Consider the following 23,582-nt stretch of genomic DNA (forward strand, 5'->3'; position numbering starts at 1 on the left):
GAATATGTTAATTCATGTCAGTATTTATTGTGTTTACATGAGAAATAAGCTTTGTAGAAGCACTGTCTTCATTATGTTATTCATAAAATATCAAAATCATTTTGTAATGGAGTTGTTTAGATAGACTTTGGGTGAAGAAATGATTGTCTTATTCATTTCCAGTGCCTAGCTGAGTAAGGCACGTTATTTTAATGTTGCTGTTTTTTCCTTTGTCTCTATAATGAGTGTATGTAATAGACTTGGAAGCCTGTTGTGTCATATGAATCCCTTTATTGTGTGTGATCATTCGTCTGTTTTTTTGAGAAAGAGAATACTGCAGGGGTTTCTTATACTTTAAGACATGTTTGGTATTCTTAACGTGCTAACTTCATTTTTCCCAGAATCTTGAGCAGTGGACCCTGAGGCAGTCCTGGCTGGAGCTTCAGTTAATGATCAAACAGTGCTTGAAGGACCCTGTGAGTATATTAATGAAAGCATGAACGTGTGTGACATTTTATGAAAAGCAACACAACATTGATGCTTGTGGATAAAGTAAAACACAGGGGTGCTTGTTTTCTCATGTCTGACTCCAGGGCTCTGGTTCGGTGGCTGAAATGAACAACCTGCTGGACAATATTGCCAAGGCAACAATAGAGGTATTCCAGCAGTCAGCTGACCTAAACAATAACTCTTCTAATGCTGGCATGGGCCTCTTCAACCCAAACGGGATTGGCAGTACTGATACAGGTAGCACGAGGCAGAATGGAATAAAGACATTTCTAAGGTATTTTTTTTCCTGTGGTTTTACAAAGCTATCATTCATTTTTCACATGTAACTGCACATTTTACTTGGATAATGCAGACTTGTTTTTCATAAAGCTGTAGGAATGTGAGGAAAATAATTGCTTGTAAGTGTCCATTATCATTATTTAATATGTTAAATGGCCATGCTGCTGGGCTGCACGGTAGCTGAGCATTCCACATATGTGGTTGAGCAGGCCCAGACTCCTTGGAACCACAGTTTACGTTCCATAGGGGTGAATTTCTTTCATGTGCCCTGAGGCTGCCCTATTCTATTGTATTCTTAATATAGGAAACACTCTTTCTGCCATCTTTTTTAGTTGGCAGTTTTGCTCAAATGATAATTACAAAAGGCAGATAGACTTGTATTTCATCATTTTGGTGTCAAGTATAACTGGTAAATTTTGAAACTTTAGAAATTGGTTATTTAAATGCTTAAATGTAATCAGAACATTTCATATTTTAACCATGAGAGAAAGTTATATTGCTTGTTAGACAAAAAAAAAAAAACAAAAAACCAAATTGCTTGTTAGTGTTCAGAAAGCCAGAATCATAGAAAAACACTTTTCCAGACTTTAAAAAAAAGTTGAGCTATAGTATCCTTGCAGAATCCCACCTTTTAGTGCTTTCCATAAGCACGAAGAGAAGAGTGTGTGCAAATGTCTGGTATTTGGTGAGAGGAAACAGAGTATAGAAGTAAAAGGCAAATGTTAGAATAACCCACGTGTCCTGTGAATGTAAGTTTTGCTTTGGAGTTTCGATCAGAACTGTGGGAGCAGAGTAAAAGGATACCTTGGGTATATCCTTGGGTATAACATCTGTTTCCATTTTTAGTTCCTCTGAACGCAGGGGTGTGTGGCTGGTGGCCCCCCTAATTGCCAGGCTGCCAACTTCTGTGCAGGGAAGAGTGTTGAAAGCAGCTGGGGAGGAGCTGGAGAAAGGACAGCACTTGGGTTCTTCTTCCAAAAAGGAAAGAGACAGACAAAAGCAGAAAAGGTATGGCTGGAAGTTTTGTTTCTATGTGAGTGGTTAAAGAATGGTTGAGAAAATTCAGTGTCCTACAGATGTACATGCTCATTATACTCTGCTGTTGGTGGTTATTAATAGTTGCTAAGTCATGTCTGACTCTTTGTGACCCCATGGACTACAGCATGCCAGGCTTCTCTGTCCTCCACTATCTCTTGGAGTTTGCGCAAATTCATGTCCATTGAGTCTGTGATGCTGTCTAACCATCTCATCCTCTGCCACCCCCTACTTGTCTTCCCCTCGATCTTTCCCAGCATCAGGGCCTTTTCCAATGAGTTGACTCTTTGCATCAGGTGGCTGAACTACTGGAGCTTCAGCATCAGTCCTTCCAGTGAACGTTCAGAGTTGATTTCCTTTAGGATTGACTGGTTTGATCTCCTTGCCGTCCAGGGGACTCTCAGGAGTCTTCTCCAGCAACACAATTTGAAGGCATCACTTCTGCCCTCAGCCGCCTTTATGGTCCAACTCTCACATCCATACATGACTACTGGAAAGAACATAGCTTTGACTAGACGGACCTTTGTCTGCAAAGCGATGTCTCTGCTTTTTAATATGCTGTCTAGGTTTGTTACAGTCATTGTACTCAGAGTCCACTGAAATTTCGTCTTTGTATGGAATTGAAAATAATCTGATAGGCCAAGTTCTGTTAGATAAAGTCTCCAGATTATAACATGTAATGCACTAGCATTCAATTCCGGAGAAGACAATGGCACCCTACTCCAGTACTCTTGCCTGGAAAATCCCATGAACAGAGGAGCCTGGAAGGCTGCAGTCCATGGGGTCGCTGAGGGTCGGACTCGACTGAGCGACTTCACTTTCACTTTTCACTTGCATGCATTGGAGAAGGAAATGGCAACCCACTCCAGTGTTCTTGCCGAGAGAGTCCCAGGGACGGGGAAGCCTGGTGGGCTGCCATCTATGGGGTTGCACAGAGTCGGACACGACTGAAGTGACTTAGCAGCAGCAGCAGCATTCAATTCTGCCTGTGTACCCTAATCACTGCTGCACTATTAAAATACTGACTTCTCAGCTCTGCTTCAGACCTGCTGAATCAGGTCTGTATATCCACAGTCCCTGTATTCAACAGTTGTTTGGGTTTTTTTCTTTTTATTTAGGTACTTAAATTTCATGGAATAATTTATACTTCTATTATGCTGCACCCTGAAATAAGTCACTAATATTTTTAACATTTAGGGCTCTTGTTCTAGCCTATATGTTAGGCTAGATCCTAATATATAGGATCCTCCAAGTTGAGTCTTCCAAGTTGAATGTTTTTTAAGTTTTGTGGCCTGGAAAAGGTTTAAATAATTATATTAGAAAAATGATTGTTACTGAAAAAGAACATAAACACATTCTAATGTAAAACCATGATGAATTTAGTACCTCAGAGGTAAAAGGAAATTCCTAACATTGAAAAATAAAAATTCTGAGCATTTTGAACATTTTGGGTTTCTTATGCCCTAATCAATAATGATTTCTAATGACCTAATCGGTAGCTGCCATTTACTAAGGCCTTATGAAATGTCATCCTCAATATAGAATTCATTACATACATATGCGAACTTTTAAAATCTCCCAGCAGTCATACTGAGGTGCTTTCATTATGTCCTTTTTACAGAAGAAGAAACTGAGGCACTAGAAAGTTAAGTAAATTTATCAAGGACACATAGCTAAGAAGGTGTGAAGCTAAAACCCAGGTGGTCTGGCCTCTGAGTCTGTGCTCTTAACTGAAGCACATTTTGATTTTGGCCTAGCTTTGCACATATGTTGCTTGGCATCTGGTTGCTTCATCCCCTTTGCCAGTATTTATTAACCAACCAGATAACTCAATTTTAATTCTCACAGTTGATTGGCTAACAATGGCATGTACATTGCCTCACTTCCCACAGGAATCTTAGATGCTATTGCAGAGATTGAAGATGGCTCTTCCTAAGTCAGTCTCTCTAAGCTCTGCTAGTGTAAAATGAAGCAGATTGAAATATTTTGACCTCAATCTCATTTTAAGAAATCTTTCTTTGCAGTGTAGAAAAATTAGTTTATCAATATGTCAGCTATTTCTGATCATGTAAGAAATAAGACTAAAATGCCAATTTAAAATAAATTTTAAAAATCAAATATCTTAAAACTCTTTTACAAGTCAAGCCTGCCTGTGGGATGTAGTGGAGCAGCGCACTAGGTCACTGGCCGGCAGAATGGTTCTGGAGGCCTCAGACCTCGGTGCCCATCTCAGTTCTACTCATGCCCATCTAATTTGTCTTGAGAAATGTGCTGAAAAACAACACAAGCACAACAGTCCTAATAGGCCTGTTTCCTGGACTGTAAGTACGAATGGTGGCTCAGTGGTAAAGAGTCTGTGGCAATACAGGAGACAGCTTCGCTCCCTGGGTTGAGAAGATTCCCTGAAAAAGGAAATGGCAACCCATTCCAGTATTCTTGCCTGGAAAATTTCATGGGCAGAGGAGCCTAGTGGGCTAAAGTATATGGGATTGCAAAGAATCAGACGTGACTTTAGTAACTAAATAACAACAAAATACAAATACTATGTGAGAGAAGTTTAAAAGTTTTTCTTTTTATTCTGTGTATACAGTGATATCCTTCCTGCTATGTATCTTTAAGTTCAGTTTACTGATATGAACCATACATTTTCTTCTTCCTCCTCTGCCCCCCACTCAGATGCAGTATGAATTTATGCTCGTTTGCAGATGCCTTCAAGGGCAAGAGAACATATTAAATTATTTAGAAGCATTACAGTGATTTTAAACCTTATTAGTTAGAGATATGATTTAACTTTTCAAGTAGTCTTGGCTATTTACTACTTCCGTCTCTTTCCTAATAGTAAAATAAATAAGAGCCAGTAACCTGAGGGCAGGAAATCAGTGTTGCACAGGAAGTAATCTGTTCTCTCTAACTAGATCTGCTGTTATTACTTCCTTTATAGTATGTCTCTTTTGAGTCAACAACCATTCCTCTCACTGGTCCTTACCTGCCTTAAGGGACAAGATGAACAACGAGAAGGCCTTCTAACATCTCTGCAGAATCAAGTTAACCAGGTAAAGTACAGTAGAATATTGAGCTAGGCAAGTATTTTCCTAATGGCATTCATTTGTTTTCCTTTCAAACACTGAGCTTAAACTAATAAGGGCAAAGCATGTTTTGATTAGATGTAGGAAAGCGCCACCCATGTCCTGTTCTCCTACCTGGCATTCTGGTTACCATGAGATTAGCAATAGTATAATATGAATTAGGCATTGGACAGATGTCTATGAAAGTTACATTTTGCAGATTGCACATAACTTTGTCATATCTACTCCTCTCCTGACTTTGTCTCTTAGGAGAGGTCCTGGAGCAGTCTGTGTTGCAGGGCACATGTTAGTAACAAAGAGAGCTTGTCCTCTCTCCAGGTCTTCTACTGGGCTTCCACATGGCAGGGAAAGCCTCAGCTTGAGCTCTGTAGGTTCAAAACACAGTTTTACTGCCAGAACTATAGTGATGCTGGTCTAGGGCACAAGATAAGTGCATGCTTGCACATGCTACATCGCTTTAGTTGTGTCCGACTCTTTGCAACCTTGTGGACTGTAACCCATCAGGCTCCCCTGTCCATGGGATTCTCCAGGCAGGAATACTGTAGTGGATTGCCTTGTCCTCCTCCAGGGGCCTTCCCAACCAGAGCTTGAACCTGCATCCCGTGAATCTCAGGCGTTGGTGGGCAGGTTCTATACCACGAGCACCACCTGGGAAGTCCCAGGGCACAAGCCATTGCTGAATCAGAAGGCATTTTTAGTTCATTTACAAAGATTTTGGACTTTGCCTTTCCACCAGCTGTAATTCTCATGGTCACTATTTGAAACCCTTATGTTCTGTGTACCATGAGGAAACTGAGTGATCAAACTGGAATTTGAAAGTATAGAATGGAGAAGAGTGAGTAGATGCTTCTGTGGGATGTTTCATTCTATAGTAGTGCCTAATGGAGGCCTCCCACACGGCTGTTAATTCTAGACACTGTGTCTTCTTTACTGGTCCTGGATGAACCTGAATAAGACATTTATTCAGTTCTCTAATCATCTGCTACCTTTTGGATATGTGAGATTTATCTCTGCCCAACAGCCAGAGTGATCCTTTTAAAGTGTAAACCACACGTTTTTCTGGTGCCCCAAAATGTTGCAGTGTTTCTTATTGTGTGTATGTGTTTGTGTGTGTGTGTGCTCGATTGTGTATGACTGTTTGCAACCTCATGGACTGCAGCCTGCCAGACTCCTCTGTTCATGGGATTCTCCAGGCGTGAATACTGGAGTGGATAGCCATGTCGTCTTCCAGGGGATCTTCCCAACCCAGGGATCAAACCCACGTCTCTCTCATCCCCTGCATTGGCAGGCACATTCTTTACCAGTAGCGCCAATGGGGAAACCCCTGTTTCTTACTATACCTGGAATAAAACTTCCCCGTACAGGCTTATGTGACCCTCCATGATTTGTCACTGGCTCCCACCTCTATCTTGTTTCTTTCCTGACATGGCCTCACTCACTCCATTCTGTACGCAATGACCATGTTGCTGTTCCTTGATCTTGAAAAGCATCTTCTTGTTGCAGAGCCTTTCTCCCCTTCCCTGGAAGTTATCAACATGGCCAGCTCCCTCAGTTCAGCAGATCTCTGCTCAGCTCTCACCTCCTTAGTCCCCTCCCATCCCTTAGTCCCACCCCCATCACGCTCTAAAACGAGGACCACAGTTATTCTCTGTCCCCTTGTCACGATTCTTACCACTTGCTCTACTTATCTTGATTTGTCCTACTACCAGAATGTCAGCTCCATGACAACTTGTGGGCTTTTTTAAAACTACCTTGTACCCTTCACCTGTCTCAAGGGAGATTCATCTATATCTTTTGATGAGATTTGAGAAGTGCTCCACATTTACCGTGTGGCATACTCACAGATCATCTGTTGGACTCAGTTACTTCTGCATATGACTCATTTCAGCTCTTTTGAGATGATTGTCCATAGATGCCCTACTTCAGAGCCCCCCCCTTTTTTTTTGCTTATACATCTGATTCAGAATTTCCCACTGGTGGTTTGCCTTCCCTAAGCAACCTGTCCCTTCCCCAAGCAACCTGTTCCTTCCCCAACATTTGTCTGAAGAAGTGAGGAAGCGTTTATTTAATAAATTGGTATGCAACTCGGCTGATGTCCAAGATGTCACATTTTTCAAAGTTGGTTACATTACCTTTATCAAGGAAGATACGCCTCCCCTTCAATGAAACATCAGAATAATGCGTTTGCTAGGATTCACAGCCTCTCCCTAGAAATATAAGAGACTGATATAAAATGTAATTCTATTTCTCTTTATCTTTATGGTGGTGGTGGTAGTGCAGTCGCTAAATTATATCTGACTCTTTTGTGACTCCATGGACTGTAGCCTGCCAGGCTCTTCTGTCTATGGGATTTTCCAGGCAAAAATATTGGAAATAGTAGGTTGCCATTTCCTTCTCCAGGATATCTTCACGACCCAGGGATCGAACCCACATCTCCTTCATTGGCAGGCAGATTCTTTACTGCTGAGCCACCTGGGAAGCCCCTTTATCTTTACACTTATCTTTATAAGACCGGTGTAATGATGTATTCTTAAAATATTCTTTATTTTTGTTAATGCTTAACCTCATGATCCTCTAAAGCATTTCCTAAGACTTATCAACAGTGTATGTAATTACATAAGATTTGTCTTAACAGGGTATGTAATTAGATAACAAACACACAATAGCTATATTCCTGTCTTTGTGGAGGAAGGGGTAGAAAGTGAAATTTTATCCCCCCCCCGCCGCTTTTTTTAATTTATTAAACTAAGAAGTTGTCTTCATCACTTAAAAACTCAGTTTAACTTTAAATATGAGCAAAAATCAAATTTAAGAGGGAAAACAAGTATTGGGGTTTGTGTTCATTTATTTTCTGGTTTAGATTTTAAGTAACTGGAGAGAAGAACGATACCAGGATGACATCAAAGCACGACAGATGATGCATGAGGCGTTGCAGCTCCGCCTGAATTTGGTAAGAGACCCTTCTAGCGCCCTTCCTCCGTTAAATTTATCTCCATGTGAAAATAACTCCAGCTTTCCACTCCTGCTGTGGTCACAGTCTCGGTTACAAGGTGAAGCCCACTGTTTGCTCTCTTTACTACTTCCTTGACTCTCAGACCTTCTGTTTTCCTTGCCATTGTCCTTCCTGCTGGTCTGGCTTCTAGACAACAGTAGATATTTTTGGTATCGTCTTGTCTTCTGCATCCCACCCCCAGTGTCTCTTTCTCTTTTCCGTTTGTGCCAAGAGTAGGTCATAGGGAAGTACTAACTTGAGGTGAGCATTAGCTTTTACTCTACTTGCTTAAAAACTGTATTAAAATGTTCTTTAAGTCAAAATGTTATGAAACTTTCCGTCAAATTGATCATAAAGAGAAATCCCATAGGCAGGTTTTCTAGAAATTTAACATTTCCCTCTCCGGCAGATTCTTTTGACTCTTCCTTTTCTCAATGCACAAGACCAGATAAAAGCTACTCTGGAAGATGGCTTGCCTGATGCTTGATATAAGTTCCCACTTGTGAATGAGCAGTCCTAAGGGCCAGGCCTTCCACTCATCATTAGTTCTGTGTTACTGGCTCTTTCCAGGTGTTATTATGACAACAGACTTAGATGAAATAGTTAACTGACAACACAAAATTTGTAGATACTGAGTCACTTAATTTACATCTATTCAGATTTAATTGGATGAAAGTTACATAATGAAACTGAATATCATGAAATTTAGGAACAACAGAGAGCTAATTTTACTAGTGTGTAATTCATGTTGATGACGTGTCTATACTCCATACCTCCTCCTCCTCCTTTTTTTTTTTTTTTTTCTGAATGTCCAGTTCCTGTGCTAATGGAACCAAAAAGACTGGCAAATATATAGCTAGTTGACAGAGAAGACAGGATAATCTATAGCTTAGAGCAACTTTAAAATTTTTAAACCACTGAAAATGTGGTTGTGTAAAGTGGTTGTAGTAGTCTTTGTAACACTATGCTGATTTTTTTCATTGAACTTTTTATGTGCTAGGTGGGAGGAATGTTTGACACAGTGCAGAGGAGTACCCAGTGGACAACAGACTGGGCGCTTCTCCTCCTCCAGATCATTACTTCTGGAACCGTTGACATGCACACTAACAAGTAGGTTCTTATCATTTCACATTGGCTTTGCTTCTTATATGTATAGTGGAGGCTTTCATATTCTGGCCACAGATTCTTCCACATCATATACTCTGAGGTTACCATTAACGTTCTATGCCTTAAATAAAAATGCTCAGTTAGTTAACAGTATCTTGGTTTTGCTTTAAGGTGCAAATCTTTTCTCCTTCTAGTGAATTATTCACAACAGTTCTAGACATGCTGGGTGTTTTAATCAATGGAACATTGGCCTCTGACCTGTCGAATGCATCCCCAGGGGGATCTGAAGAGAACAAACGCGCATACATGAATTTAGTCAAGAAACTGAAAGTAAGTTTGTGGCCTGCTTAGGAGTTTCTGGATTTGTTATTTAGCGCACGTTATTTTATTACTCCTTAAATCAGATGTTATTTTTTGCATTTAACTTTGTATCAGGTGATTATTTTGCTGTTTGTTTTACCTCAGCTTCTCAGTACCCCAAAGTTAGAAGTATATATAGCTTGAAGATTTTTCTTAAAATAACTATACTCATAAAACATATTTAATTTTTTAAGGGACTGTAGAAGTCCATTATCAAATATGTAACCAAAATGCCAACATTAGATTTAGGGTAAATTTCATCTTCCACTGACAACATGCAGTTGAATATTAAACATTTGCATTGCTATTTCTAAATTCAATTCATTTGCCTAGCCGCTAATACAGTTTTTGAAATAAATTATAAACAAACAATGCAGGAAAAAAATTAATATATCTGATGACCTTACTAATAAAACAACCAATGGTTACCTTGTGGTCTGACTCTGGATTGGAGAACGTGTTCCGTGCCACAGCTCCTGTCTTCGGGTTGCAAACACTACTCTGGGTTTTTGTCATTTCAGCACTGTGATGTTTGTTGTGTAACAAGGGTGCCTTCATATGTGTTCTATTTTCTACTTAAATAGAAGAAATGAAACATATGCATCACTGTAAATGAGAGCTGCCCCCTAGACCCTGTTGAAGGTCAAAGAACATTCCAGCTATAAAAAGGAAATGTTTCATAGGGGAACTTCCTCCTTGTAAACATTTGCCTTTGTTATAATTTCTATCTCACTTCTGTCTCTCTCACTGTCTCTCTTTTTTAGAAAGAGCTGGGGGACAAGCGGTCAGAAAGTATTGACAAAGTTCGACAGCTGTTACCTTTGCCGAAACAGACATGTGACATCATTACCTGTGAACCTATGGGCTCCTTGATTGACACGAAGGGAAACAAAATTGCTGGATTCGATTCTATAGATAAAAAACAGGCAAGAGTAAATGTTTGTTCCTTATGTATATAAATGCATGCACTTATACTTTCTTGTCTTCCTATAGGGCATATGAAACATCTTAATATTATTGTTTCTTGATTTTTTAAAGCATATCCTTGTCATTTAAATGCAGTGGTCTTTGGCATTATCATACAGATAATGATGTTGAAGATCTTCATTTAAATGTTTTCCTGAATTTAAATGAGTTTTTGAAGCCTATCAAGGGAAAAGTAAGTAGAACCTTGTTTAAAAAAAAAAAAAAAGAATATGTTTAGTAGATGAAAAAATTTGTATTAATAAAAGTCTCCATATAGTTTAAAATTAAAATTTAAATTGCTTTAAAATTTAAAGCTGTTAAAAATTTTAAAAGTGATAGCACTTAATTTTCTTATCAGCTGAACAACATTTAATGAACATTTGATTTATATAAGATATTAAATATGGCTCTCTAAAACTTGAGTCAGTCTAAAGCTCTAAAGCTGAGCTCAGTTACTCAGTCATGTCTGACTCTTTGCAACCCAATGAATTGTAGCCCAAGGCTCCTTTGTCCATGGGATTTCCATGGAACAGTACTGGAATATTCCAAGCAAGAAAACTGGATTGGGTAGCCATTTCCTACTCCAGGAGATCTTCCCAGCCCAGGGATTGATCCCACGTCTCCCCCATCTTCTGCACCGGCCTGTGGATTCTTTACCACTGCATCAGCTGGGAAGCCCAAAACCTGAGCAACACTGTCAGGCATTCTTTCCATGAACATTGAACAACTGTGGGGTTCCAAGGTAACAGAGATGAAAGACGGAGCTCCTACCCTTAAGGGAAAGTAGATAGACAATTACTGTGTCATGCTTCCCCCATGACACAGTGGTAAAAGAACCTGCCTGCCATTGCAGGAGACGCAGAAGGTGTGGGTTCCATCCCTGGGTTGGAAAGATCTCCTGGAAAAGGAAATGGAAACCCACTCTGGTGTTCTTGCCTGAAGAAGTCCAAGGACAGAGGAGCCTTATGGGCTACAGTCCGGTCCATCGGGTTGCAAAGAGTTGGACACAATTAAACAGCTAACACACACATGTCGTGAGATTTTGTGTGTCTTGGTACAGAGTGTTAGAGGACCCTGAGAAAGAGCCATCATATTCAGATGAGGGATAGGTAGTCAGAGCAGGATCCTCAGGAAAATTGACACATCATTTCGGATGAATAAGAGTTAGCAGGAGGTAGGCAAAGTGTGGTATAGGCAAAGGGAAGTGTTTATGCAAAGACCTGAGAGACTGTAGCTCATAGGCAAAATGCCGCTCATCATAAAGCAGAGAGCTTTGAGAGTACTGATACCCACACAGTTGTGGAGAGAGAAGACTAGAGTCAGGCACAGGTTGACTTTGCACCACTGTCCTTTCCAGTGGTGACACATCTGGAACCCATTTGGATACATGGTCTTGGCACCCAGGAGAGAGCTCTAATGTCAAGACCAGATATTGGGAAACAATCAAAATACAGGTGGTAACTGAGCCATGTTTTGGATGAAGCCACCCATGGAAGAGTATGTGTAATTGGGAACAGGAGCATTCACAAGTTATTAAAGATGACTTGAGCAGTTATCTTCAGGGTCACTTTGGAGAAAAATATTTTCTGATTGGTATGGCAGGGAAAGGACCAAGGGATAGCACCAATTTGTGTTAAAAATCAGAAACTTGTAGTTTCAGAAAGAGAATAACAGTTCCTCTCCTCAACTCAGTGGAGATAAGCTTGAATTGAAGGATTTTATTTGTACCTGTTGGCACACGTTAATTCTGTAATAATATTACTTAACTACTTAAGAGACTGCCTAATTAAGTACGTGAAAGATGATTGTATTGAACCGAGTCCATACATGTTTGGATTGAAGTTAATTTGAGCCCAATTAGAGGTTGAATGTAATTTGACTCTTAAGTTTTGTTTTATCTTAAAAACAATAAATAGATTCCAAAGGTTTTTAGTACAGTAATATCAAATTTTCAGTGTTTGGGTTTTTTTTTGGGGAGGGGGGCTGGGGGGGGAGAACCTAAATGGAGAAAATGGCATTTACAGTAAAAATTATCTGGTGTCCCAGCCTCAATAGAGTGTTGTGTGTTATAATAGACTGTAGATCTGGACTTACAGGCCTGGAATATAGCCACTGCCCTCAGTGATCTAGTATCAGCCTGGACTCATTAGTCAACCTGACTGCTGTGTGCTAGAGTTAAGGCCCCCTCGAGCCGGAATGCTCTCTGAATCTGTGTCCTAAGCAAGGCTGGCCTCCTTATCAGCAAAAGATCTGAGCACGTGGTCATAGCTCCTAATTCCACCACAGGGTCTCCAAGTCTCCACGAAGCAGAAGGTGTCCCCGTGGGATTTGTTTGAGGGTCAGAAGAACCCAGCTCCTCTGTCCTGGGCCTGGTTCGGGACTGTCCGAGTGGACCGGAAGGTGATCAAGTATGAGGAGCAACATCACCTTCTCCTGTATCACACGCACCCCACGCCCAAGCCCCGGAGTTACTACCTCGAGCCACTGCCCCTGCCTCCCGAAGAGGAAGAGGAAGAGCCCACATCTCCCATCTCTCAGGAACCTGAGAGGAAATCAGCTGAGCTGTCAGATCAGGGAAAAACCGCAACAGATGAAGAGAAGAAGACAAAGGGAAGGAAGCGCAAGACAAAGTCCAGCTCAAGGGTTGATGTGAGTATGGGAAGTAGAGATCGTGGGTGTGTTGGCATCCCACAGAACATTTACTAGTTCCTGAATTACATCCCTAAGAAACATTCTGAAGTGCAGTGTAAGCCTATTTGTAAGTTATCATAAAGGCTCAGATAGAATGAACAGAACAGCACTCAAACTTTTCACAAATAACAGGGTCATAGTTTCTGATTTTGCCTCTTCTACTTTTCATAACTATGTTTAATTTTATACTTTGCCTGTGAATAATATTGATTTACTATTTCACTGTCTCACAGTTTCTGAAATTTAGAACTTGAAGTTTTTGACCTAATAAAATCTCATCCTTGTATGTATTTTTATTATGAGGCATGTCTAAAATATTTTTTGTATTTTGAGCAGTTGATATCTGTAGTAAATTAACATAATAACTGTTTCCTTAGATAGGATCCTATCTAACATATCTAATAAGATGGTTCTGAGGTTTCATCATTTGCTATTTCATCTTACTCTCCTATATATTTCTACTTCTTTACCATATTTTTAGATTTTATAAGAGAGAAGGTGAACATAATTTAAAGCAGTTTTACTTCTTGTTTCCCTGATAGCCTTCCCTATCTAGAATAACCTTTTCTTGAAAACCTCAGAAATCTATGAGATGGTAATTTAGAAATAATTTCATAGAATCAATGTGTAAAATGTCTTATCATTTAAGTTTACCTGGAAAATACTCTAGAGGGTATTTGTGATGTTTTTCTATAAAATTTAAGAGTTCTTATTGTGCAGTGGAAGAAATATTCACAGTTTGTTGACCTGTCATCATGACTGCTTATTCTTATTGTCCACCTAGGTCAAAACCAAGACATTTTTTCTTAGCTGATAGCTTGGTGATTAGTATTATTCTAGAAATGATCACCCTCCCTTTTGGATCCCCACTTGAATGCCACTGCCCTCTTCTCATGGAGCCTTTCTGTGAGTGTGTCTCTATTTTGAAAAAGATGTTTTGAAAAAGATGCCACTTCTGCCAGTCTGGGTCTCGTCACCTGTTTATCCACATGGATAGATTTCTGTTCTTTTCAGATGCTTTAAAAGACATCAAGCCCATCTAATTCCCCAAGTGAGTCCTGGTCATGTTCTTTTCTCCCACACTTCTCCTGAAGGTGCCTCTTTTCAGTCATATATATTGCAGGGAACTGAGCTTTATTTTCCTTCATCCTTCATGCCTAGAGAAGGAGGAGCACTGGGGAAAATATTCAGGTGTGATCCTTAGAGTCTCTGCACCTACTCTGAGGAAGAGAAAGCCCTGGGCAGGAGGTGTGGTGAAGGGCAGAGGGGACAAGATGGGGAGAGTGGAGTGGCAGGAGTCTGCTTCTTTACAGTGCTTTCTTGAAAGCTGTAACTAAGACACTGTCTAGGCTGGAGACTAGTTTCAAAGTCCTGTGTGCGTTTCTGGCTAATTCTCATCCAGGTCCAAGGTATCAGGGAAGCTTTCTAAGATGAAACCATCGGGAGGCTCAGCAACTGAAGATGCGTTTTCTACTGTAGGTGATGGTCAGCATTGGTGTTCTCAATGTACTTTTAGTATTAAAAAACAGATTTTGGAAAAGATCCTTTTCCATCTTCTCCCACTGTTGTTGTTGTTCAGTTCAGTTGTGTCTGACTCTTTGCGACCCCAGGGACTGCAGCATGCCAGGCTTCCCTGTCCTTCACTATCTCCTGGAGTTTGTTCAAACTCACGTCCACTGAGTCGGTGATGCCGTCCAACCATTTCATCCTCTGTTGTCCCCTTCTGTTCTTGCCCTCAATCTTTCCCAGCATCAGGGTCTTTTTCAACGAGTTGGCTCTTCGCATCAGGTGGCCCAAGTACTGGAACTTCAGCGTCAGTCCTTCCAATGAATAGTCAGGGTGGAATTCCTTCGGGATTGACTGCTTTCATCTCCCCCACTGTAGCCAAGGCCATTTTAAGTCGAGCAAGAGTTTCAACTTAAAGGAAATTTTTGCAGAGAATACATTGAGACTTGTACCCTCTGTCTTCCACTCTGTCAGAATAACCTTGTCTGCTGGGATAGGAGCTCTCTCAAATAAGGAATTTGCATTAGTCATCTATGTGGTGTGTGGAGTAAGTAACTTTTGTCTTTAACTCTGTGTTGAAGGAGTATCCGCAGAGCAGCGTGTACCGAGTGCCTCCCAACTACTCGCCCATCTCCTCACAGGTGATGCACCACCCACAGTCCACCCTGTGGAGCTACAACCTCATGGGTCAGCCCCAGCAGCCCGGCTTCTTCCTTCAGAACCAGTCCGTCACTCCAGGTAAGTGAGGACAGAGCCAAGTCGGCCGACTCCAAGATGGGAAGTAATAGCTTGGGGTTCTCTTCACTCTTACAGAATTTGTATATTTCAGGGAGTGAGTGAGTGCTCAAGGGACATTTCTGTAATTCTCTCCACTCAGTTTCTTCCTTCTTCTGAAAGAAGGTTTCAGTAACTAGTTTATGTGGCACTTTTGCAGTTTTTATCCAGTGTTAGAAGGGAATTAACCACTGATCAATATCTCAGGTATAACATATAAACCTGATAAAAGTTTTATGCCGTGAAAATTTCATTCACTGTTATCAGATATAATTCTTATCAACATGTTAAAAGATTAGACAGCATTTCAGTCTTTTATTGTTTCCTCATGTTATGAATTTTAAATTGTTTATACCATGTAGGATCTCAGAAATTTGGTGCAGCAGATAGATTTAGATATCAGTAATAAAACCTTCCTAAATCACAGTAAATGTTAGTATTGCTTTGATTTAAGCCCAAATAATCTTTATATCTAGAATACAGATTTTCTAAATAAAAAAAATCTCTTAGAAATGAAGTTTTTCTCTAAATGAAAGTTTGCCTGTTTTTGGAAAATAATTTCTTTTGAAATTTCAGTCTGCATTTTGTTAGGATGTGCCACTCTTAACATATAATATTTTTCCTCATTCTGTGTTATATTGTGATTTTTTAAAATTGTATGTTGAATATTACATTTTGAGGCCTCAGGAAGAAGCCCTTTCCTGGAGCTTGCTCAAACTCATGTCCTTGAGTCAGTGATGCCATCCAACCATCTCATCCTCTCTCATCCCCTTCTCCTCCTCCCCTCAAACTTTCCCAGCATCAGGGTCTTTTCTAATGAGTCAGCTCTTCACATCAGGTGGCCAAGGTATTGGAATTTCATCTTCAGCATCAGTCCTTCCAATGAATATTCAGGACTGATTTCCTTTAGGATTGACTGATTTGATCTTCTTGTAGTCCAAGGGACTCTCAAGAGTCTTCTCCAACACCACAGTTCAAAAGCATCAGTTCTTAAGCCATCAGCTTTCTTCACAATCCAACTCTCACATCCATACACGACCACTGGAAAAACCATAGCTTTGACTAGACAGACCTTTGTTGGCAAAGTAATGTCTCTGCTTTTTTAATATGCCGTCTAGGTTGGTCATAACTTCTCTTCCAAGGAGCAAGCATCTTTTAATTTCATGGCTTCAGTCACTATCTGCAGTGATTTTGTACCCTGAAAAATAAAGTCTCTCACTGTTTCCATTGTTTCTCATCTATTTGCCATGAAGTGATGGGACCAGATGCCATGATCTTAGTTTTCTGAATGTTGAGTTTTTCACTCTCCTCTTTCATTTTCATCAAGAGGCTCTTTAGTTCTTCTTCGCTTTCTCCCATAAGGGTGGTGTCATTGTGTATCTGAGGTTGTTGATGTTTCTCTCTGCAATCTTGATTCCAGCTTGTGCCTCATCCAGACTGGCTGGGGCCTTAAAAGTAGGTTGTTGGGTGAGTGAATATTGACTATAAAGAGCAAACTTTTGTTGTTGTTCAGTCTCTAAGTTGTGTCCAACTCCTTATGACCCCATTAACTGGAACATATCAGACTTACCTGTTACTCGTTATCTCCCAGAGTTTGCTCAGATTCATGTCCATTGTGTCAGTGATACTATCCAGCCATCTCATCCTCTGCTGCCCTGTTCTCCTCCTGCCCTCACTGTTTCCCAGCACCAAGGTCTTTCCCAGTGAATCGGCTCTTCACATTAGGTGGCCAAAGTGTTAGAGCTTCAGCTTCAGCAGCAGTCCTTCCAATGAATATTCAGGGTTGATTTTCTTTAGGATTGACTGGTGTGATCTCCTTGCTAACCAAAGGACTCTCAAGAGCAAACTCTCAAGGCAGTAGTAAGTGTGGAAATATAATACAAGCTCATCCTCTCTGTTGACATTCTCTCCTTACTTCCAAGGTACTTATGAATTCAGGCATTTTTAAACTTCTTAGATATTGAAGTCAAACACAAGGACCGTCTCTAAATTGAAAGTTAATTATTTTCTATAGGCACGTACCCTTTCCCCTCACCCCAGAACACTATAGAAGGTGTTCATAAGTAGGCAGACTTTAGGTATTAGGTAAGTCTTAATGTTTTATGATGTGTAAGAAAAAAAATTTGAGGAAAACAGTTAATTATGAGGATTTTACATTCGTGAATTGATAGATTTTCATAAAGTTATGTATCCTATGGAGCTGAAGAAGAGTGTATACAGTCTGCTTCCATTCATACATTTTAAAAATTTTATTTTTGATTGCACTGGGCCTTTGTTGCTGCATGGGGGCTTTCTCTAGTTTTGGTGAGTGGAGGCATCCTCTCGTGGAGCATGGGTTCTAGGGCATGCAGACTTTAGTAGTTGTGGCACATGGACTCTGGTTATGTTGCATGGGCTTCGTTGTCCTTGGCATGTGGAATCTTCCCCGACCAGAGGCTGAGCCCTTGTCCTGTGCACTGGCAGGTGGATTCCTTACCACTGGGCCACCAGGGAAGCCCATTCGCACATTCTTAAAAATGCAGAAGAGTGCTGTTCACAACACACACACACACACACACACTCATCTTTAGCAGTCTCTTTCTGTTTCCTGTATACACACCAGGATGGTAAAGTTTATAACGAAACATATGTGAATAATAAACACCATTTGGTGAGAGTTGAGAAAGTTATGTAAGAAAATAGAGCAGAGTTCAGGAGAATCCCAGGGACAGAGGAGCCTGGTAGGAGGCTGTCTATGGGCCCACACAGAGTCGGACATGACTGAAGCGACTTAGCAGCAGCATATTTGTTCTTATTTCTTTAGGTGATTCAGAGATATAACATTATATGAAAGTTAGGAAAATTAAAAGAGAGTAGACCATAGTCTAATCTTGAAAAAGTATGTCTTGCATAAAATGAGTCATTCAACTTCATATGTATTAGTGTACATTCAATTCTTGTTTCAACAAAAGTTACCTTGCCACGTAACTCAAATTGACCTCTAACCTTTTTCCAAATGTTCTTCAGATGCTGTTGAATGACTTCATAAGCCATATTGTTCATTTTGATACTGAGTCTTAAAAAATGTAGGCTTTTCCAGTGATCAGTGTTAAAATGTTTGTTTTTATCATACCACATGCTTTATATAGAAGTTTTCTTACAGTAAAGAATACAAACTGTATGATGAGTTGAGTATTGGCAGCTATTTGAAACCAGCAAATCTCGTCATTTTTTTCCCTCTTAAAGGCATTTGACAGATTATGTACGCAAATGTATTAAGGTTTTCGTTTGCTTTTTTTAGCCTCACTATAATCGACTGTTTCTTATTTATATTAGTTATGCACTTCAAAAAAGATGTGTTTTGTCTTTGGAATTGTGGCATTTGAAGTTTCCAAGCATTTCAAGTTTTTGAATTATTGTCATGCCTGTCTACCACAAAACAGGCATTTTTATTTTGCTGTGTTAAAAAAACTTCAATACCATGAACATCAAAAGGGTCTCTCTGCCTGGCTTAGCGCACTTGACAAAAGAGACCACAAAAGGCAGCACGTCTTGTGAAAGTAACGTGTTCCCGGGCTTCCCAGGTGGTGCTAGTGGTAAAGGACCTGCCTGCCAGTGCAGTAGATGTCGGAGACTTGGGTTCAGTCCCTGGGTCGGGAAGATCCCCTGGAGGAGGGTATGGCAGCTCACTCCAGTATTCTTGCCTGGAGGATCCCGTGGACAGAGGAGCCTTGTGGGCTATAGTCCATAGGATCAGAGAGTCAGCCGTGACTGAAGCGACTGAGCACAGCATAACACTACATGTTCTTGGGGGCCTCACGTAATTTAAACCCTGCATGATTCTGAAATTTTACCAAGGATTCTGCATCTCAATGTGTTTCACTTGACCAAGCAAAATGGGCCCTCTGATGTCATTCAGATAGTGTCATTCACTGGACGTCGCCCTCCCCATTGTCTGGAATTTATGCAGTTCATAACTGATCTTTCAAATTTGTAGAGGGTGGGGCAATACTCTACTTCCCAGTGTGCTCCTAAAAGGAGGCTCAGAAGGTGAGATTTCTGTGTTTTGATAAAATCAGGAAGAGTTGCATCCGCATGCGCAGAAAATCCTTCCTTCTGATTGCTTTTGTAGGTGGCTCCCGGTTGGATCCTGCTGGCTCCTTCGTCCCCACCAACACCAAGCAAGCTCTGTCCAACATGCTGCAGCGGCGCTCGGGGGCCATGATGCAGCCGCCCTCTCTGCACGCCATCACATCGCAGCAGCAGTTGATACAGATGAAGCTTCTGCAGCAGCAGCAGCAACAGCGGCTTCTCAGGCAAGCCCAGACGCGGCCTTTCCAACAGGTTTGTCCAGATCAGCAGTGTCTTCCACATTTCATTAGTTCCTCTAGCCCGGAATGGGTGTGGGCCTGTGACTGATTCTTTCTGTGCGGGCATCCCTGATTACCTGTGTGAGTGCACGTATATCTCTCTTGTACAGGTTTATACATACTTCTCCCCTCCTTGTATTTTACCATTATCATTGATCAAAAAAGAACTTGAAATGTCTTAAGTTGGTTAAAAGTATGCCTGAAAACAAAAAGAAGAGCTAATGATTTTCTGATCACTTACAAGCGGCAAGACTTTTATCCTTGAGATGATCTTATCTGAGCCCTCACTCCCTGTTCCAATTAGCGTCATACTCAGTGCTCCTTTGAGCTATGCTTAAATGATTCATTCATTATTTGCTGTATTACTTTGAGGTTGTATCTCTGAAACACTGATGTTCCTTAGGCTTTCTCCTACAGTGCCCTGCATTGCCCTGACTCTGGCTTTATACTTCTGGATATATACCTCACCAAAATCTATAGAAGGCAAAGAGTAGACTACAAGTAACAGTCAGGATATGGATATCTTTAATTATTGATTTGTATTTTTTCTACTTTTGCCCTATAAAAATAGAGATAATCTTTATTTTTTTCCTAATTTTTTTTTAAATGTTTGGGATAATAGTGATTGTTTAACAAAGCATTGGTGGAAGTCACACAAAACTTCGTACAGACTCAAACTACAAATCTGCACAAATACATGAAAGCAAAAAGAAGGAAGTAAGAATATGACTTTTTCTTTTGGTTTCTGTATTCATTTTGTGTTTTCCAAGTTTTCTTAGGAAAATTTTACTTTGATGATGCTAATGATAGCTGCTAACACCAAGAGAGCACTTACTATTTGCCAAAACACTTGTACGCATTGCACTTTCATGTACTGATTATCTTAGATCTCACAGCAGTCCTAGGAGTAAGGCACTTTATGATCCATAAAGGCAGTAGCCAATGTACAAGTGCATCCTGCTCTAAGAACAACCACAGATTTTCAAATTAGCAAGGAATTCCAGTGCTTTTAGAAATAGTCTTTGTATTTGGAGTAACTTTCTAAATGTACCTCCATTGTACAACTCACAGCAAGCATGTCCCCATTCAGTCCACTTAGCGATTTGGGTGGTGGGAGTGGTAGGGTTAGGTGTGCAGTCTTAACAGAGATTCATTAAAAAAAAATTTTTTTTTTAACCCTTGTTTTAAGAAGGACAGGAAAGAGCAATCTAGTTTGAACCACACAAGAATGTAAACAGCAGTCACACTATGCTCATCTCCCCCGACCTCCCAGGGAGATCTGATTGTTCAGACTCCCTGGGTATTAGGAAAGATGGGCCCAAGTTGCTTCTTACACAGAACTGATGAGAATTTGATGAAAATATTTTAAAAGCCTTGGTTTTTCTCTAAACAACAAGTGTGGAGTCATTCAAAACCTCAGTGGGATTTTAGCTGTTTCTGAGGATGAAAAAAAAATAGTTATACCACTGTTTCCAATCCTCAAGGAGAAAAAATTTACTAGAAGCGAAATAATCAATCCACTAGAATGAATTCATCTCCCTTTCAAAGTAATAGAAGCCTAAGTAAAATTTACTTTACATTAAGTATGATTTTTTCTTATCTACTTTTCTATCACAAGGTGTTATTTGACTTATTAATAGGCAACATTCAGACTGTTACTGGCGAGTTCAGTTTTGAATTTCTCTTAAGTGGTTTTTAACACTGGGGAGCAGCTTGCCAGCCTGGTTATAGGTGAAACGTCTCTCTTCAAAAATTCACTTCCTGATATTAGCCATGAGAAGCAGTTTCCCCTGAGGCAAAAGACTTTTATTAAAAGGGAATTCAATAGAAAAATCTTCATGTATTCAAAAATGTCTTTGCATTTTTGGAGGTAGATTTATGACCTAAAATGTACCTATAGGACCCCATCATTCACACCACTCAAAAATACCTGTTACTCTATTCTTTTATGGGCTTCTCAGGTGGCGCTAGAGGTAAAAAAAAAATCCAGCTGCCAATGCAGGAGACTGAAGAGACACGGGTTCGATCCCTGGGTCTGAAAGATCCCCTGGAGAAGGAAATGGCAACCCACTCTAGTATTCTTGCCTGGAGAATCCCATGGACGGAGGAGCCTGGCAGGCTACGGTCCATAGGGTCGCACAGGGTTGATACAACTGAAGCGACTTAGCGTGGCATTCTTTTATACCATATAAGGTTGTACAGCTTATACTAACAGGAATTCACTGATAATTTGTTAACTGATTCTTCCGTAGTAATTTTATCACAGCTTAGATTTTTCTTTTCTTTTTTCTTTTTCCCCTTGAGAAATCAGGAGTTCTTTCTTCAAGTGGTAAAAGCTCAACTGCACAACAGTGATTGTATTGGCACACCTTGTTTAGCTGTGCTTTGCTTTGTTGTACTTCACAGATAATTGCACTGACTACAAATTGAAGGTTTGTAGTAAGTACAAATTGACAGCCCCGCATTGAACAAGTCTCAGGACTGTTTTTCCAACAGCATTTGCTCACTTTGTGTCTCTCTGTTACATTTTAGTAGTTCTTACAATATTTCAACCTTTATTATTATTATATTTGTTATGGTGGCCTGTGATCAGTGATCTGTGTTATTTCTATGCCTCTCTGAAGGCTCAGATGGTTACAATTTTTTTAGCAATAAAGTATTTCTTAATTAAAACATTTTTAAAAGACACAATACTATTTCTCACTTACTAGATTATGGTGTGGTTTATTTTTTAAATTTTTATTGATTTAATTTTGGCTACTCTGGATTTTCATTGCTGCACCTGGGCTTTCTCTTGCTACATGTAGCAAGCAGGGGCTACTCTTCTAGTTGTGGTCCTTGAGCTTCTTTTGTTGCAGAGCCTGGGCCCGAGAGTGTGCCGGCTTCAGTAGCTGCGGCTCACGGGATTAGCTGCCCTGCGGCATGTGGTATCTTCCTGGACCAGGGATTGAACCCACATCCCCTGCATTGGCAAGTGGATTCTTAACCATGGGACCACCAGGGAAGTCCTACAGTATAGTTTAAATATAACCTTTAGATGCACAGGAAAATAAAAAAATTCAGATGACTCACTTTATCCAGGGGATCTTCCCAACCCGGGGATTGAACCCATATCTCTTGGGTCTCCTGCATTGGCGGGCTGGTTTTTTACCACCAGCGCCACATGCGAGGCCCTACTTTATTGCAGCACTCGCTTTATTGCTGTGATCTAAAACCAAACCCACAGTGTTTCTAAGGTGTGTCTGTATGATAGTCACCTCTGCTCCTCTCCTATGTTCTTTTTTAACAGAAGCAGGTAATTTTTTTTTTTTCCTACCTCATCATTCTTTAAGTGTTGGTTAATCAAGAGAAATAGTATTCTTTAAAGGAAGAGGAATGCATACATGATGCAGACACAGGGTGGAGTGGTCCTCCATAGAGCAGATGAGATCGTATGTAGCATTTCTAGAATGCCTGCACCAAGGAGGTTCTGAGGGAAATGTTAGTGCCTTTTCTTTCTCCCAGTAGATCATGCATTAATATACATAGATGCTAGCTAAATATGGTATTGTGGCAGAAAACAAATTGTCGTGTAATCTTTAAAAACTCAAGGTAGAATTATATGGAATATAAGTGATATTGATACATTGTTTTCATATTTTATTCTTGATGCAATTAGCTGTTTTCTAGTAAGTGCTGACTGACCTATGTGCTTCACAGTAAGAAAAGTTGATTCTGATTTTGGCAGCAACATTTTCTCAAGTTAAATGCATACATAAAATGTGATTCTCTCTAGCTGTTTAAAACTTGTGTTTTTTTTCTTTCTCAGTTTTTGGCTTCTTTTAGAGAAGATGAAATAGGTATCATTTTCCTCCTTACCTTGCCAATTTCCTAATTACAGATATCCAATTTTTTAAACGTAACAAGCTTGATGGAGAATTTCAAATTATCTTAGCTTTCAAAATTGAT

At 40.2% G+C, this 23,582-nt stretch overlaps 2 protein-coding genes across 2 annotated transcripts in view; one reads left to right on the forward strand and one right to left on the reverse strand.

Moving 5' to 3' along the window:
• P2RY12 (purinergic receptor P2Y12) overlaps positions 1 to 9,882 on the reverse strand; it is a 50,062-nt gene extending 40,180 nt beyond the window's left edge. Inside the window, exon 1 of the mRNA XM_040234943.1 lies at positions 9,778 to 9,882. The gene's annotated coding sequence lies outside the window, so the exon portion shown is untranslated. The remainder of the gene's footprint in view (positions 1 to 9,777) is intronic.
• Positions 1 to 23,582, forward strand: part of LOC120881491 (mediator of RNA polymerase II transcription subunit 12-like protein) — an 80,831-nt gene that overhangs the window by 29,184 nt on the left and 28,065 nt on the right. Inside the window, exons 13-23 of the mRNA XM_040265207.1 lie at positions 381 to 455; positions 573 to 763; positions 1,615 to 1,776; positions 4,745 to 4,856; positions 7,750 to 7,839; positions 8,882 to 8,991; positions 9,183 to 9,318; positions 10,113 to 10,274; positions 12,601 to 12,963; positions 15,093 to 15,249; positions 19,397 to 19,608. Of these exons, the coding sequence (XP_040121141.1) occupies positions 381 to 455; positions 573 to 763; positions 1,615 to 1,776; positions 4,745 to 4,856; positions 7,750 to 7,839; positions 8,882 to 8,991; positions 9,183 to 9,318; positions 10,113 to 10,274; positions 12,601 to 12,963; positions 15,093 to 15,249; positions 19,397 to 19,608 (1,770 nt within the window). The remainder of the gene's footprint in view (positions 1 to 380; positions 456 to 572; positions 764 to 1,614; positions 1,777 to 4,744; positions 4,857 to 7,749; positions 7,840 to 8,881; positions 8,992 to 9,182; positions 9,319 to 10,112; positions 10,275 to 12,600; positions 12,964 to 15,092; positions 15,250 to 19,396; positions 19,609 to 23,582) is intronic.

The sequence above is a fragment of the Oryx dammah genome, unplaced genomic scaffold (genome assembly GCF_014754425.2).
Source record: "Oryx dammah isolate SB20612 unplaced genomic scaffold, SCBI_Odam_1.1 HiC_scaffold_2, whole genome shotgun sequence".
In the NCBI taxonomy this organism is placed as follows: domain Eukaryota; kingdom Metazoa; phylum Chordata; class Mammalia; order Artiodactyla; family Bovidae; genus Oryx; species Oryx dammah.